This window comes from Diabrotica undecimpunctata, chromosome 3 (genome assembly GCF_040954645.1).
Source record: "Diabrotica undecimpunctata isolate CICGRU chromosome 3, icDiaUnde3, whole genome shotgun sequence".
Lineage (NCBI taxonomy): Eukaryota > Metazoa > Arthropoda > Insecta > Coleoptera > Chrysomelidae > Diabrotica > Diabrotica undecimpunctata.
Window position 1 is genome coordinate 70595968 of NC_092805.1, and position 16288 is coordinate 70612255.

A 16288-nucleotide genomic window follows, 5' to 3' on the forward strand; every position below is an offset into this window, starting at 1 on the left:
GAACTGTATCGACAGACTGTAAAAAGGAATGAAGAAGGGAGATACGAAGTAAAAATTCCGTTTAGGGAAGACGTCGCAAAGTTAGGAGAATCTTAACAGCAAGCATTCGCCAGATTGATGCAACTAGAAAGAAAGTTTGCAAAAGACAAACAGTTAGAAGCGAAATACAGACAATTCGTGGAAGATTATAAAAACCAAGGTCATATGGTAATAGCAGAAAACCAGGGAGATGGGTACTACTTACCTCATCATCCAGTGAGAAAAGAGGACAGTACTACAACGAAAATAAGAGCCGTGTTTGATGCATCAAGCAAAAGCTCATCGGCAGTAAGCCTGAATGATATTATGCACACAGGGCCGAAATTACAACAAGATTTGACAAATATACTATTACGATGGAGATCCAATAAGGTAGCATACTCAGCGGATCTGGAAAAAATTATTTAGACAAATCAGAATGGCAGAAGAAGACCAAAAATATCAAAAAATTTTGTGGAGAAAGGACACAAAGGACCACATACAAGAGTATAACTTAACGACGGTGACATACGGCACGGCCGCAGCACCCTTTTTAGCGTTAAGAACAATACAACAATTACAAGAAGAAGAAGGAGCGAGGTTCCCGTTGGCATCGAAAATTGTAAAAGAAAACATGTATGTAGATGATATACTAGGAGGAGCTGAGACAGTGCAGGAAGCAGAAACAGCCCAAAAGGAATTAATACAACTGTTCAGAAAAGGAGGTTTCATTCTTAGAAAATGGTTGAGCAACGAAGAAAAAATAATGGAGAACGTACCGGAGGATATGAGGAACGTAGACTCCAAGGCATTCAAACAAGAAGAAGTACGGAAAACGTTAGGAATACACTGGTCACCTAAAGAGGATATAATCACATTCAAAATAAGGATAACGACGGCAAAGAAAATAACGAAAAGACACGTACTGTCAGAAGTAGCAAAACTATACGACCCACTGGAATGGATAGCACCTGTAGTAATTCAGGCGAAAATGTTTATACATGAATTATGGGAGCAAAAGACCAGTTGGGATAAAGAATTAACTAGCAACCAACAAAGCAGGTGGAATACATACCAGGCGCAATTAGTAAATCTGGAGAAAATAACATTGCCCAGGTGGAACAACTTAAGCAAGATAAACAGAGTAGAACTACATGGATTTGCAGATGCGTCTATGAAAGGATATGGAGCGGTAATCTACTCAAGGGTTTTAGGCCCAGAAATTAAAACGAATCTAATGATAGCAAAATCGAAAGTCGCACCATTGAAAGGGAAAACGACGTTACCGAGGCTCGAGCTGTGTGCCGCGGTACTACTAGCAAATTTAATGAAGAAAACCCTACAAGCATTGAACAGGGAAAACATTGAGGTATATGCATGGTCGGACTCAACGATAACCCTGGCTTGGATAAGGGGATCATCAAAAAGGTGGAAAATGTTCGTCGCCAACAGAGTAGAGGAAATAAGACGCGTTATAGGACCGAAAAATTGGCATAAGGTAGATACAAAGGAAAATCCAGCGGACATCCTCTCACGTGAAAGTACCGCATCAGAATTATTAGAAGCAGAGCTATGGTGGAAGGGACCAACTTGGCTGACTAGTAACAAAACTTTAACGCAGGAATCAGAAGAAATACCAGAGACAAATGAGGAGGAAGTCAAAACGAAAATAACGGTGCACACGACAACGATAAAGGAGGACATATGCGAGAGATTCTCAAATTTAGAAAGAATGAGAAGAGTACTTTCATATTGTAGGAGATTTGCAGACAAATGCAGAAAAAAGAAGGACAATGGACAAAGTCAGCTTACAGTCCAAGAATTAGAGGAAACGCTATTAAGGGTGATAAAGCACACACAGCACGCCTACTTCAAACAAGAAATAAATAAGCTGAAGAAGAAACAGCAATTAGACAAGAAAAATAAATTAGCGTCATTGGTACCATTCCTGGATAGACAAGGAATTCTAAGAGTCACCGGAAGACTGAGACACACGAATCTAAAGTACGGAGAAAAACATCCGATAATTTTGCCAAAGGATAGTGCATTAACAAAGTTACTTATAACAGATAGTCACGCAAGAAATCTACATAGCGGATTACAACAAACACTACAGTACATAAAAAGGAAATACTGGATAATCAACGGCAGAAGAACCGTGAAAGATCATCTAGCAAAATGTTTAAGGTGCAGGAGGTATAAAAGCCAAGCAGCACAACAATTAATGGGAGATCTACCGAAAGACAGAGTGAACACGAGTCATCCCTTTACTAACACAGAGATAGATTATGCCGGGCCAATAAAAATAAGTACCATGAGAGGCAGAGGACAGAGGAGCTATAAGGGCTACATCTCAGTATTTGTGTGTCTGTCAACGAAGGCAGTACACCTTGAGGTAGTAAGCGATATGTCTACGGATGCATTCATCGCAGCGTTCAAGAGATTTACGGCACGCAGAGGACAGTGCAACAACGTATACAGCGATAACGGAACCACATTCGTAGGAACAGCAAATTTGTTGAAAAAAGAAAATCAAAAAATAGATGACGAGATAAAACAAGGATTACTGGCACTAGGTACCCAGTGGCATGTCATACCTGCATATGCACCACATTTCGGAGGATTATGGGAGAGCGCAGTGCGAATAATGAAATATCACTTGAAAAGAATCATCGGGGAAACAGTTCTAACATATGAAGAATTGAGTACGGTGCTGGCACAAATAGAAGCATGTATGAACTCGAGACCATTATGTGGGTCATCAGAAGACCCTGAAGGGAAAATAGCCCTGACACCAGCTCACTTCCTTATAGGGAGAGAAATTATATCACTAAATCGGGAAGAAGAGCTTACGACTTATTTGAAGATGCCGACGAGGTGGAGATTATTGGAGAAAATAAAAAGAGACTTCTGGGAAATTTGGAAACAGGAATACCTGCACCAATTACAGCAGAGAAATAGATGGCATAAGGCGCACCCTAACATAAAAGAAGAAGAAATAGTTATAATTAAAGAAGAGGATACACCTCCAGGCAGATGGCCATTAGCGAGGGTAACAGAAACACACCCTGGAGCGGAGGGATTAACCAGAGTAGTAACAGTGAGAAAGGCAAACGGGAAACTGACTAAAAGACCCATACATATGCTAATACGACTGGAAGAAGAGAAACAGGAAAAGCCGAAGAAGGCAGCAGCACTAAGATGGAAGAAAATACTAGTAGCTATAATGTTTTTAACGATGTTAAAACCCATAAAGGCAGAACCGTATAAAATATATAATCCGGTACCAGGATTTTTCACAGAAGACCTTGGAGAGGTCGTCATAGACCGGGGAACATTTCGAATAAAGGTGTTACTCGAAAAAGGAAGAATTCGAACAGAGCACCAACTAATAGGAAATATGATACAAGGCGTACGAGAACTGTGTCATGAGATGAAAATCGTGAATTGTAAGGATATAATAGAGAAGTTAGAGGAAGGACAAAGAAAGGCGGAGTCAGTAAGCGAGGGGTTGACAGTAGAAATAAAAGGAAGGGAAAGAAGAGGAATATTAGGAACAATATTAACCTCAGTATTTGGAGTCAATGACGAAGCCTACAGTAACATTGAAGCATTAGATAATAACCAAAAGGAGCTAATAAAGGGATCACAGCACCAGGCGAAGATAATGTTAGAAACAATAACATCAATCAATCACACAGAGAACAGGATAAACGAGCAAATGAACAAGTTTAACAAAGCACTAATCACAGGTCTACAAGAAATATCTAAAGAACTTAACGAAGTAGAAGACAAAGCACAAAAACTAGAAACCGAATATAGCACGTTACGAATACAAACGGTAGCATTACAAGTTATGGACTTCATAAACGAATATACTCAATTTTACGAGGGAATATTAAACCTTCACTATAACCACGGACACTTCATTGATATAGTGAAACCGGGTGAAATAACCAAATTAATAGGGAAAGCAGGGCAGATACTGCCTCAAGGGGTCGAAATACGACGACAACCCATTATAGAAACAGAAGTCAGTCATGACGACAGATATATAACAGTCATCGGCTACTTCATAGTGACAGGGAAAAATAAGTACAGCATGCTCAAAGTCACGGCCATACCACTTAACGTTAAGGGGTCGGTGTTGCGCACATTTGCCGCCCCAAGGAATCTACTGGTCGTAGATTATAACACACTGCACTACTTCGAATTGACCGCGGAAGATAGAGAAAGGTGCTTACTGTTGACAAAGGCGCAGATAGCGTGCTCACCAACGGCTATAAGAAACATGGATACCCAACCAAACTGCATACTTGAAGAAATTTATGAGCGATCTAAGAATAGCACATGTCCAGTGGTAGCCAGGACAATACAGACAGCTCAATGGAGTAAGATGGGTACTTCCAACCTCTGGCTAGTTATCACGCCAGTCACGATACACATATCCATTATTTGCGATGGAAATCGGAGCGAAAGAGTACTGGAACGAGTCACATTCCTGAAGCTTTCACCCAAATGTATCGCCCAAACGAAAAATATTACATTACTCCCCACTAGCAGTGGGGTGGACAGAGCAGTGACGAGTTACCTGAAGTCGCCAATCACTCCCGTGGCCCAACTGGTGGCGAGGACACCCCGCAAGTTTAACACGCCTCTAAACACCTACCTTGACATACCAGGAGGAGAGCTACGTCATGTGTTACTTGAGGAGGAGAGTCTGGAACAAGAAATGACGCATACGCAGTGGCGATCGATTCACGAATCTAATTGGCATTATTTTGTGGCCACCGGGATCATTACTATAATGGTAATAATTGGGATACTCACGTTATGGAAGTACCGTCCTGTTGCACGACTATGTCGTTCAGGGAATCCACAAACTCAGACTAACGAACAGGAAGTGCCTGTATTAGTTAGTAATCGGCACAACAATGTACCGTCGACTTCCCAAGTTGACATCCCACTTTCCACATTTTCATCGAATTGCCCTAATTTTAATCTAGAGATAGAGTCGGACATTGATAGCTAGGGTACGGTTGGAAGATTATTGATTATTCTTAAACTATTTATAATTTATCATGTTTGAATTTTACTATGTTATGTAATACTTATATGTAAACTTTGAGTATTGACACGTGGGCCAGATTGCCCGATTCCGCAGTATGTCCAATATCAAATCTTTAGAATTCATATCCGAAATTGGACAGTATAATTTTATCACCCAGTAGACCGAATGAATCTATTTGTTATTAAATACACACACGTAGTTAATTAGGTTACATACACATTTGGTCAATTATCAATAATATAATTTGGACATCAGTCAAAAGTGCTGACAAAGTTAAACAATTTACATAAATTAAATACACATGTCACGCGAGGTCCGCGAAAATATTGACCCAATTAAAGTTTATATAAAACTAATATCTCTTGCCTAGAAGAGCATTCAATCAATATTCACTCAACGAACTTGATAGTCTTCAACGATCAACTTCATCAGTCTCTACTCAAAGTAATCCCGGGTCAACACCCATAGTGTACGTCTCAACAATAAACTCTGCTACTATTATTTGGTATTTCCATTACAACTGAACGAACATCTTCACTGAGCCAACGAAGGGGATTTGTTCAGTATCCATGTCTTGTTAATTTTCAGTCCTTCTTCTATCCGATTAAAATTATTTGGGTGCTTATATATTTGTACCGCTTCCCGATACAATCGTGGGTAGTACTGTGAAGTTTTGTCCAGCATCTGCGTTTCTTCAAACAGTATTCGATGTTCTCCGCTTCCCAAAGCGTGTTCGGCAACGGCAGATTTGTAGATATGTCCTAACCGACTATGGCTTTTATGTTCATTTATCCTTGTGTTTGTGTGTCTTTTCGTAGTTCCCACATATACCATTCCACATGTGCATGGTATTCGATATACTCCGGCCGTTGCTAATGGGTCGCGTTTGTCTTTCACAGATCTTAAACAGTCCTTGATTTTCTTTGTAGGCTTGAAAATGGTCTTTACGTTGGCTTTCTTAAGTATTCGCCCAATTCTGTTCGTTACCCCCGATATATAGGGCAAGAACGCTTTGCCTTTACATTCTGTTTCTTCGTCCTTTCTTCTAGAAATGTTGTTCATCGCTTTATGTATTTCTCTTCTGGTATAACCATTGGAGGTGAGCGCTTTTTCAATATGAAGAAGTTCACTTTGGAGATGCTGGGGTTCACAAATTCTCTTCGCCCTCTTCGCCAGAGTTTTGATGATACCTTGGTTTTGGCTTGGATGATGATTTGAGTTCCTAAGGTATCTGTTGAGGTATCTGTCCGTGTGTGTAGGTTTTCGATACACTTTATCTCCTAAGTAACCTTCCTTTCGATTTACTAATACATCTAGGAACGCTAGTTGTTGATCTTTTTCTTTTTCCATCGTAAATTGAATATTTGGATGTAGTGTGTTTATAAAAGACAGGAAATCGTTCAGTTTTTCTACTCCGTGACCCCAAATCACAAAAGTGTCATCGACGTATCTAAACCATACCCTTGGCCTGTATGCTGAGTCCATTACCCTCTTCTCTAAATGCTGCATAAAAAGGTTAGCTACGACCGGGCTTAGTGGGCTTCCCATTGCTATTCCATATATCTGTTCATAAATCTGGTCTTCCCATGAAAAGTAGCTGGTAGTGAGGCAAATAGGGTATAATTTCACCATATCCTTGGAAACTAGTCCTTCAATTAAATTCAGAACGTCTTCTAGGGGAACTCTTGTAAATAGGGAAACAACATCAAAGCTAACAAGAATGTCAGATTCCTGTAAAGTTATCCCTTTGATTTTCTCAATGAAATGGGCGAAGTCTTTTACAAAGGCATCGTTTTTTCCTATATGTGGTTGTAAAATATCGGCCAGATGTTTAGCAAGGCTGTAAGACGGAGATCCTATGGATCTCACAATAGGGAGTAGGGGTACATCGTCTTTGTGGATCTTCGGCAAGCCATACAAGCGTGATGGGACTGCTTCGCTGTTGCATATTCTTGGCTTTATATCCTCTGGTATGGACGAATATTTTATAAGTCTATTGATTTTCCGTAGGGTGACTGCTGTGGGATCTTTTATAAGTCTCTTATATATCGAAGGATCTAGAAGATTTTGTATTTTCGTTTTGTAGTCGGTTGTCTTCATTACGACGGTGACGTTTCCCTTGTCTGCTGGTAAAATTACAACATCTTTGTCAGCGTTTAACGATTGTAGGGCACGGATTTCTTGCCATATATCTTGCCATAAAAATGTTAAATTTAACAGATGATCTGACTATGATTGCCGATCCTGCATGGGGCTGTTCCTTCGGGATGGTGGGTAAAATATGTTGTGTAAAATAAAGTTTTGACAAGTGTATTATCAGTTGAATGATTTTCTGAAACTAATAATATATCTATTTTGTTAATTTTTTAAAAATAACGCCGCTATTTTTATTTGCTTAGCCATTAATTTGTTATTTTGCTAATGACTGTTGTTAGCATATTGAGCATCATGCTGTTCTGATTAAGCAACTAGGTAATTAAATAACATTTTAAAGTCATTTAGGAAGTCTGAAATTGGCGTAGTTATCTATTTAATATTACTGTTTTCATTTTGTCTTTCGATATTTCTTGAAGCGACTTGGGAATAACTACCTTTATGTGGGATTTTACTGCTGCACTCTGTTTTTTGGGTTGTGCGCTGTATTGTAGTCTGGGTATTTTTATGTGTTTTACTTACATTGGATTATACTGTTCCTTTATTTTGGAGCCTCTACGTTAATTTTTGAGTTTAATAGAAATTCTATTTCGTATGCTTTTTTATTATTTGTGTTGGGTTCAAGATAGATAAAGAACAGTGGAAGAGGTATTTTGTTACTCTACTTTAACATTGATTTTGTTTTTAACATGGTGGCCTGTTTTCGAAAGTTCGATTTTTATATTATCTGTATCAATTGTGTGATGGAGACCTCTTACCACAATTCTATATGCTTTATCCTGTTGAAATTGCTAGCTGTGGAATACAATTTTCTTTTCTTTCGTATAGCTTACTAGTTTCCAATACGTTTCTGGACTTAAGGCGTTTATTTTTACTACATTACCTAGGAGTGTTTTTGTATAATAAGTTTCAGCGGGGGCGATCCCTGTCAGTGAATTAATCATTGCCATATAGTCGGTCATTCCGTAGATATAGATTGGAGGTGGCCTTTGGTCTGTTGATTAAGTAGTTGATATTTGGTTATCAGTGTTTTTGTTGACAGTTTACTTTCCATTGGTCTGTGGATCTTGTAGCAATTGGAATCTGTTGTTTGTTGTGGTTTGTGTATTTTGCTTAGTAGGTCTATTTGTATGACTTTCCTTTTCATCTTCGCTCGATGACTGCTCTGAAGAGTAATTTGGGTTTTCGACTGTATGCTGAGGGTATTGTATTTGATTTGAATGAATGTATAAGTTGTATTTATATTTAAATTGTAATTGGTTTTGCTAGTACCGATATGACGATACATATCTACCGATATTGGGTTTGGGTGTTCTAGAAGTAGGTATGTATGATGTTTGCATCCCTGGCATTGGACATAATTGTTGGTCGATTGGATCAGTCTGCTGGTTGAGATTTAATGCAGGTTCATTCTCGGTCGGGAACATTTTTGTTGTAAAGAATTTAATTTAATGATGATTACATTTTTATCCTTTTGTGTAGTTGGTTCTCTCTCATGAGAACATTGATAACGACTGTCAACTGTTTTATTTATTTTGTTTTTAGTCAGCTGTGAATTTAATTTATGTATTGAATGTATTTTATTTGATGAAATACTGTCAAATTAAGATTTGCAAACACTTACCCAGACGGTAGATATTGCACTTTCACTTCTGGTGCACTTTTACAAATTATTAAACTGTTGATTTGTAAGTTATTTGGTGATTTCGATAATGTGATGAATATCTGTTGTTTACCGGGCGATGGTTTAACTGCACTCAATTACTATTTATTAAATTAAAAATATTTGAGGCCACATTTTGACTGGCAACCTATTATCAATGTATTCTCCTAAGTTTAAATGTATGTAGAAATGTGAGTTTGATTAACTACGGTATGAACGGAGTGATCTTACATTGGGATCTTAGGTAATAAAAAAGGTTCCTGCTTTAAGTTAACGATTGTTTTATGCGAAATTTAGAAAACAAAGGTTTACTTAACAACTTTACGCTTTATCTGCATTGTCTAATTAATTAATTGTAAATCACAAGATGCGATACAAAAAATTACATACCAATGGCGCCATTAAGGACAAATTCATGATATAAAACCTATCCTTAAAAAGTCACCTGTCAAAATTTAATCTTAATTTAAATATTAGTTTACAAGTTATGAGGGTTTAAGTGCCAATATTTTGCAATTTATAAACCAATTGAAAAATCTTATTTTTGTATGTTATAATATTAATAATTAATTAATTAATAATAATTAATTAATTAATAATAATTAATGATTCTAAACTCTGTGGTCATCCAAATTTGGAAGTTTGCTAGAAAAACACACAAAACGTAAAAAAAATCGTTTTGGTCGATAGTAAATTGAAATTGTATGAAAATACTAAAAAATACAAAATATAAAATACTAAAATAAGTATATTAGAGGTAACTTTATTCACCATTTTGTATAAACATTTATCAATTAGGAAACTGTGTTTAGGTTAACTGCTGCATTTTATAACGGTCGATCAAAAAGAGGGCTTCAGAGCGTTGTTAGTTAGAGCGAAGTAACTTTATTTATCACTTTGCATGAACTGCAAAATAATAAATAATTGCAATTTGAATAAGGAAACTGTTTTCAAATTAAAAGCAGCTTTGATGGTTGAAAGTTAAATTCGCCACTTTAGTTTGAAATCAAATCGGCAGTCATCGTTTTCAAGACAATTGGATTTTCACAATTTATTGTGAATATAATTGCAAATCTTGAAACTATTTATTTCTAAAATATTTCTGTATCAGCCAGATATTTCAATATTAGTATGTTAGATTAAATTAATTATAATACTTGCCACATCATCAAATAGTTCATCAATTCGAACATGAATATTCTTCCCCTTCTTATTTCTGACAAGCAGGTAGAGTGTTTCTATCTGCGTCGATCTAAGTAATCTTTCTATGAGGATCTTTCCCATAAAACCAGTACCGCCTGTGATAAAAACATTGGTGTTTTTGTAGAATTTTTGGATTGACGTGTCCTCCATTTTTCATGTGCACTCTGAAACGAATAAAATGCTATGTCAATAATTTTATTGTGTATAATGAAATTATAATAATATTATAAAATTCAAATAAAGAATTTATTTTTGGTATTGTAGTTTATTTAATGGAGAATATGACGTTAATCTATTTTTCCATTAGCTTACTGTCATAATACTATTTGAAATAAACCACATTTTTTAATTCCAAAAATAAATGGTTTATTAGAATTTTAAGTTAAAAATTTTATTCTCTGTTTACTAATCATAGTCCTAACTTTTTAGTAAATTTAGTAGGTAAATATTTTGTTGCTGCCTTGGTTAAATTTTAACCATCTGGAAAGGATGGGGAGTTAGTATACAACAAAGAAGCCGCTGGTCATAGCCAATGTTAATTTGTCACTCAGGATAGAGAATTCTCTCCTTTTCTCATGCTCTCTTCTGATGCCACCCAATATGTAGCTTCGACGATTTTATTAATTTTAAATTATTTGTCCTTGTATCATGTTGTATTAATGAATGATTTAATGTTCAATATATGACATTCTTCATATATTGTTGGATAGCCTAATTTTGACGAAATGCTCTTGAAGATTCTCTAGGAGCGAAAGTACTTGGGCAAGTTTTAATAAAAACTGTGCTCGATATCTGCCTTTTATTTGATTAAAATTCATTTATTCGAGCATTCAATCTTATATCACTATATAAATATATATATATATATATATATATATATATATATATATATCTATATATATATATTATATATATATATATATTATATATATATATATATATATACATATTATATATACATATATTATATATATATATATATATATATATATATATATATATATATATATATATATATATATTATCGAGTTTGAATCTATGGAGAGGGCATCACGTGACTAAAAACGACCTCACTTCGGCCATATTATTAAGATTGTTTTGACACTTTTGACAGATCGTATATTTTTGTTTACGTTTGTTGTTTTTCGAATATTTTTAGTTTTATAATACTTTTATAGAAACTGTAATAATATATTGTGATAGTGCATAATAATGGTGTCTTGTTCTCAACGTAGTTGCAGTAGCAGAAGCAATGTTAATAAAAAATCTTCAGGAATAACGTTCTACAGGTTAGTATACAAATATGTAAACAAAGTAATGGCCCGTACTTCATCATCATCATCATCATCATCTTGGTGCTACAGCCCTTAGAGGGCCTCGACCTTCTCAAGCTTTTTACGCCATTCTATTCTGTCCCTCGCTTGAATTTTCCAGTTGCCGACTCCGATCTTCTCGGCATCTTGTGTTACCCCGTCCATCCACCTCAGCTTTGGTCTACCCCATCTTCTCATTCCCACGGGTTGCGCTGTTAGAATCTTTTTTATCATGTTTGACTCAGGGGCCCGGGCTACATGTCCTGCCCACTGCAGGCGGTTTCGCTTAATTATAGTGGTAATATCTTTACCATTAAACGTACGTTTGTAGATATTTTGCAGTTCAAAGTTATATCTACGCCTCCATATTCCGTTCTCACAGACCGCTCCGAATATCTTGCGTAGCACCTTTCTTTCAAAAATGGATAGAGCGGATTCATCTGTTTTCGTTAGCGTCCATGCCTCTGATCCATATGTGAGAACGGGGACTATCACTGTTCTATACAGCCTTATACGAGTTTTTTGAGACAGACGTTTGTTAGCTAAGTACTTTGATAGACCATGATAACACCTATTTGCAATTATTATTCGCCTTTTTATTTCCTCAGATGTGTTATTATTGGGGTTAACCGATGTCCCTAGATATATGAACTCTTTGAATGCTTCTAAGTTTTGGTCATTGATGATTAAATTTGTGTCAACATTTCCAGCTCTTGTGTTTGTGTTAGTCGCCATGAATTTGGTTTAATTTTGATTTATCTGTAACCCATTCGTTCTGCTGCTGTTACTAGCTCGGTTAGGATTTCCGCAGTTCTCGCCCTAGTTCTTGTTATAATGTCCACGTCGTCTGCATATGCTAGAATTTTGACTGATCTATTAAATATTGTTCCCCTGCTATCTAAATCAGCGTCTCGTACAACTTTTTCTAAGGCGACATTAAAAAGCTGACACGCCAGCGCATCTCCCTGCCTTAAACCCCTATGTATTTGAAATGGGGTTGACGAGTCGTTTTGAATTTTTACTGCTGATAGCATCTTCGCCATTGTCACTTTTATCAAACATATGAGTTTTTTTGGAATTCCTAACTCATTCATAGCGTTGTAAAGACTTGGTCTTAAGACACTGTCATATGCCGCTTTAAAATCGACAAAAATATGATATATATCTATGTTAAACTCTTGCGCTTTTTCGAGGATCTGTCGTAGTGTAAAGATCTGGTTACTGGTTGAACGTCCACGCCTAAATCCTGCCTGATATTCTCCTAGAAACATTTCAGTATAATTCTTTAATCTCTCGTGCAAAATATTTGACAATATCTTGTATGCTGTGGCCCGTACTTCAGGGAATAAATTAATAGTATTTAACTGTATTAATTTATCTTTATGTATAATATATCGTGTTTTTAGTGTTTACCGCGGGATAAATAAATCATAGTTTATTAAAAATTTATTGCGCTTTGATTCAAAACGTAAAGCGGGACACAGACATTAATGAAGGACTTTATTAATGTCTGTGTCCCGTTTTGCACATAACATAATAATTGAGACATCTGGCGTCTCGTTCTCGATGAGATAGCAATAAACACAGTAGTTCATTGCACTAATATTTATATAGATAGAATCCGTAACAATTTTTAACGAGATCGAAATGCACAACAAACAGATACAACGGAAATTCAAGCATTTATTGGTTTATTGTTCCTCATAGGTTCTTTGCGATCATTCTGGAAAAACTTACACAGTTTCTGCGATTACTTAAAGGGAATGGATGTGGAATGTTGCTATTTATCTATAAGTAAATCCAGATTTCGTTTCTTGATACAATGCTTATGGTAGACCTGGTTGACCAGCGTTGTCAACATAATAATGTTGCGCGCCACACTAGACGTTGGCCGATGGTACTGTTCTACAATCTGGTAGACATTTCCGCAATAAATGCTGTTTTAATTTACAAATACCACCATCATATAAACGAAAAGATATCACGTGTTTTGTTCTTGTAAAACCTGAGTTGGAAGTTGATAAAACCTCAAATAGAACGAAGGTCTCAAAATCCAAATATTTCAAGGTAGCTACGACAACGTGTAAAACTGCTGCTTGGTATTGAGGAAGATGAGCATTCAGCCGAAGCTAGAACCGGATCCTGAGGAAGATGTTATGTATGTGGAATGGTTCGGGATAAAACCACCAGAAAATTCTGTTTCAAATGTAGAAAATGGGTTTGTGGTGACCATTTGAAAAAAAAATCTCTATAAACTGTGATCAAAATCAGGTTTTGTGAATGTATTATCGTGTACTTGAAAATAAAGTTTTGTTGTAATATTTTTTTAATTTTATCTTGATAGATGCACTGTACTGGTTATATTTCTATAGAAAATAATCCCAAAGTAAAAAAAAATGGCAAATAAAAAATGGGTGATATTAGTCTCCCACGCCACTAAATATGCCATTCTTAGTCACGCCACTAACGCAAGGTTTACTGCTGCTTCAGGCTGAGGTGAAGCTGATCCTTGAATTTGGTTTTGGTTTTTGGTTTTTTTCTTGTACATTTACGTCGTTTCCACGAGTAGCTAGGGAAAGGTTGTTCACTCCTGGCAGAGCCCTGCATTACCAGGGGAAGGATTTATACAATGGGGTCTGCCTGGTTTTCCAAGTGGATTGTTCACGACCGCATACATACTGTGCTGACTGCTGTGACCACTCAGCAATCAGCATAATTACCCCACACCTTAGCTTGCGGAGACTGCTTCTTAGTACCTGAAGTAGTTCATCCATCCCTGTTCTCTAAACTACTCAGGAGAGGTTACAAGATATTCCAGAGAGTCAAGTGGTAACCGGAACTGCTCTAGCGTGGTCGTTTCACATACTTCCACACTTTCCGTTTAAATTTAGCAAGTCATGCTAAATTTTTATTGTTTTAGACAAGAACCGTACAACTTACTGTAACATACTTTAAATAACCACTAGAAAAAAAAACAAGGTAACATAATAATTCGCTCACAAGGGCCTACAAAAATTACTAAATATTTAAAGAATGCTGTCGAGATTTAGAATTTTTTCTTGATTGGCACGATTATTGGTATCATGGCAGAAAATACACATAAGTACATAGCCTCCATTCAAGAAAACTTTTTGCAAGAGCAAAATACTAATCTGAGATGAAAATCCGTGCTTTTATAGAACTCTAGTATTTATTTAGGCTACTACACTGTAATGATGACAGCGCAGAAGATCTTTGAAGGAGAGACGGTAATGGTACAGAAATTTTTTATCTTATAATGAAACAAAGGTTTAAATTTTTTGTTCATTGCGTTTGGTTTGATGTTAAGAAAACACGTGCCTGCCGAGCGATCAAAAATTGACAACTTAGCTGCCATTCGTGTGATGTTTGACCAGTTCGTAAAAAAATTATCAAAATGGTTATAATCATATAGAATTTGTTACCATTAATGAGATGCTCCCTGCTTTCAGAGGTAAATGTTCGTTCCGTCAGTACATTCGCTAAAACTCTAATAAAACAGGTTCAAGCAGTTTGTGATTCAAAAGTTTGTTATACTTTAAAAATGGAACTAGATTTTCTAACAACCATAGTGATGTAGTTTTAAGATTGTGCAAACATATTTGTGGTTCACGCGTTAACTGGTTTACATCAGTTTCACTTGTGGAAAAGTGGCTTCAGGATTACCAAATAACTACAATTGGAACGCTAAGAATAAATAAAACAGAAAAACCACATAGCGACCTAAAACTACAGTCCACTTTACCAACACCTAGACCCAGACTAGATACTAAACCCGGTGGAAAAGAAAATAAATCCAGACACTCCATGTAGCTATTAGCAGCAAATAAATCCAGTTGTTATCAGCATTAGCATCCAGACACTTGATAGAACTATAAGCAGTCAATCGATCCACTTGTTAGCATCATTTAATCCAAGGAGTATCAATCCAACTTAAAACTGTAAGTCTTTGAATATTTCATTTATTCTCTAAACAGTGCAACAAATATATTAATTCAAGTTAATAATTAGTATATATGTATTTACTTGCTGTACACATTTGCTTTCAAACATAACTGACCTACACAAGAAAAAATAATAAATAAAAGTAATATAATAAAAAAATATATTTACGTTAGTACGTGCAATATAATCTAATTTTTTTTCTCAATAATCTTATTGAACTATTAAGCGCCCAACTTTATAATATTTCAAACATTTGAATTAGTTTTAATAATTAAAAAATAGTTCAAATTTCATTGTAACGTTTAAGATATCAAAAAAAATTTAATTGCTATTTTCCATAATAAAGCTGAACAATCAAATATTTTTAATACGTACGAACACACAACAAAACTGACCTTGCAAGTTGGCATAAATTATATTGATAAATAAGAAGAATATGCAACTATATTACCTAATACCTTAATTAACTAATAACTAGCTTACATTTTGAATAATTAATAAATATTAACTTAAAGATAATTATAATTATTTATATGTTAATATTTATTAATTAATATATTATATATATTATATTATATAATATATATTAATAATAATAATAATAATAATAAAAAAATTACCTAAAAAACGAGGATGGAAAAATTGTACACTGATCAATCAACAATTGGTGAAGAGATCGCCAGGGTAACGACGAATATGAAGAAGGACCCTAAAAATAGGAAGACCTGGGAATACATCGAGGACAGGTCGAAGGCATTAGACGAAAATTGGGAAAATTTTAAGAACAATTACGGCAAACTACTAGATGGGGGTACAACAGAAGATAAATATTTTAAAACAAAATACCGGGAACAGATTTACAAACTATAGATAGAAGGAAAACATTGTTAGAGGAATACAGTA

General features: G+C 35.7%; 1 protein-coding gene across 2 annotated transcripts in view; it reads right to left on the reverse strand.

The window, feature by feature from the left end:
* The window catches only part of LOC140436894 (fatty acyl-CoA reductase wat-like), a 208130-nt gene that overhangs the window by 150393 nt on the left and 41449 nt on the right, over positions 1-16288 (reverse strand). For both annotated transcript variants that reach the window (XM_072526056.1, XM_072526057.1), the window contains exon 2: positions 10068-10273. In XM_072526056.1, the coding sequence (XP_072382157.1) occupies positions 10068-10259 (192 nt within the window). In that variant the 5' untranslated portion in view covers positions 10260-10273. The remainder of the gene's footprint in view (positions 1-10067; positions 10274-16288) is intronic.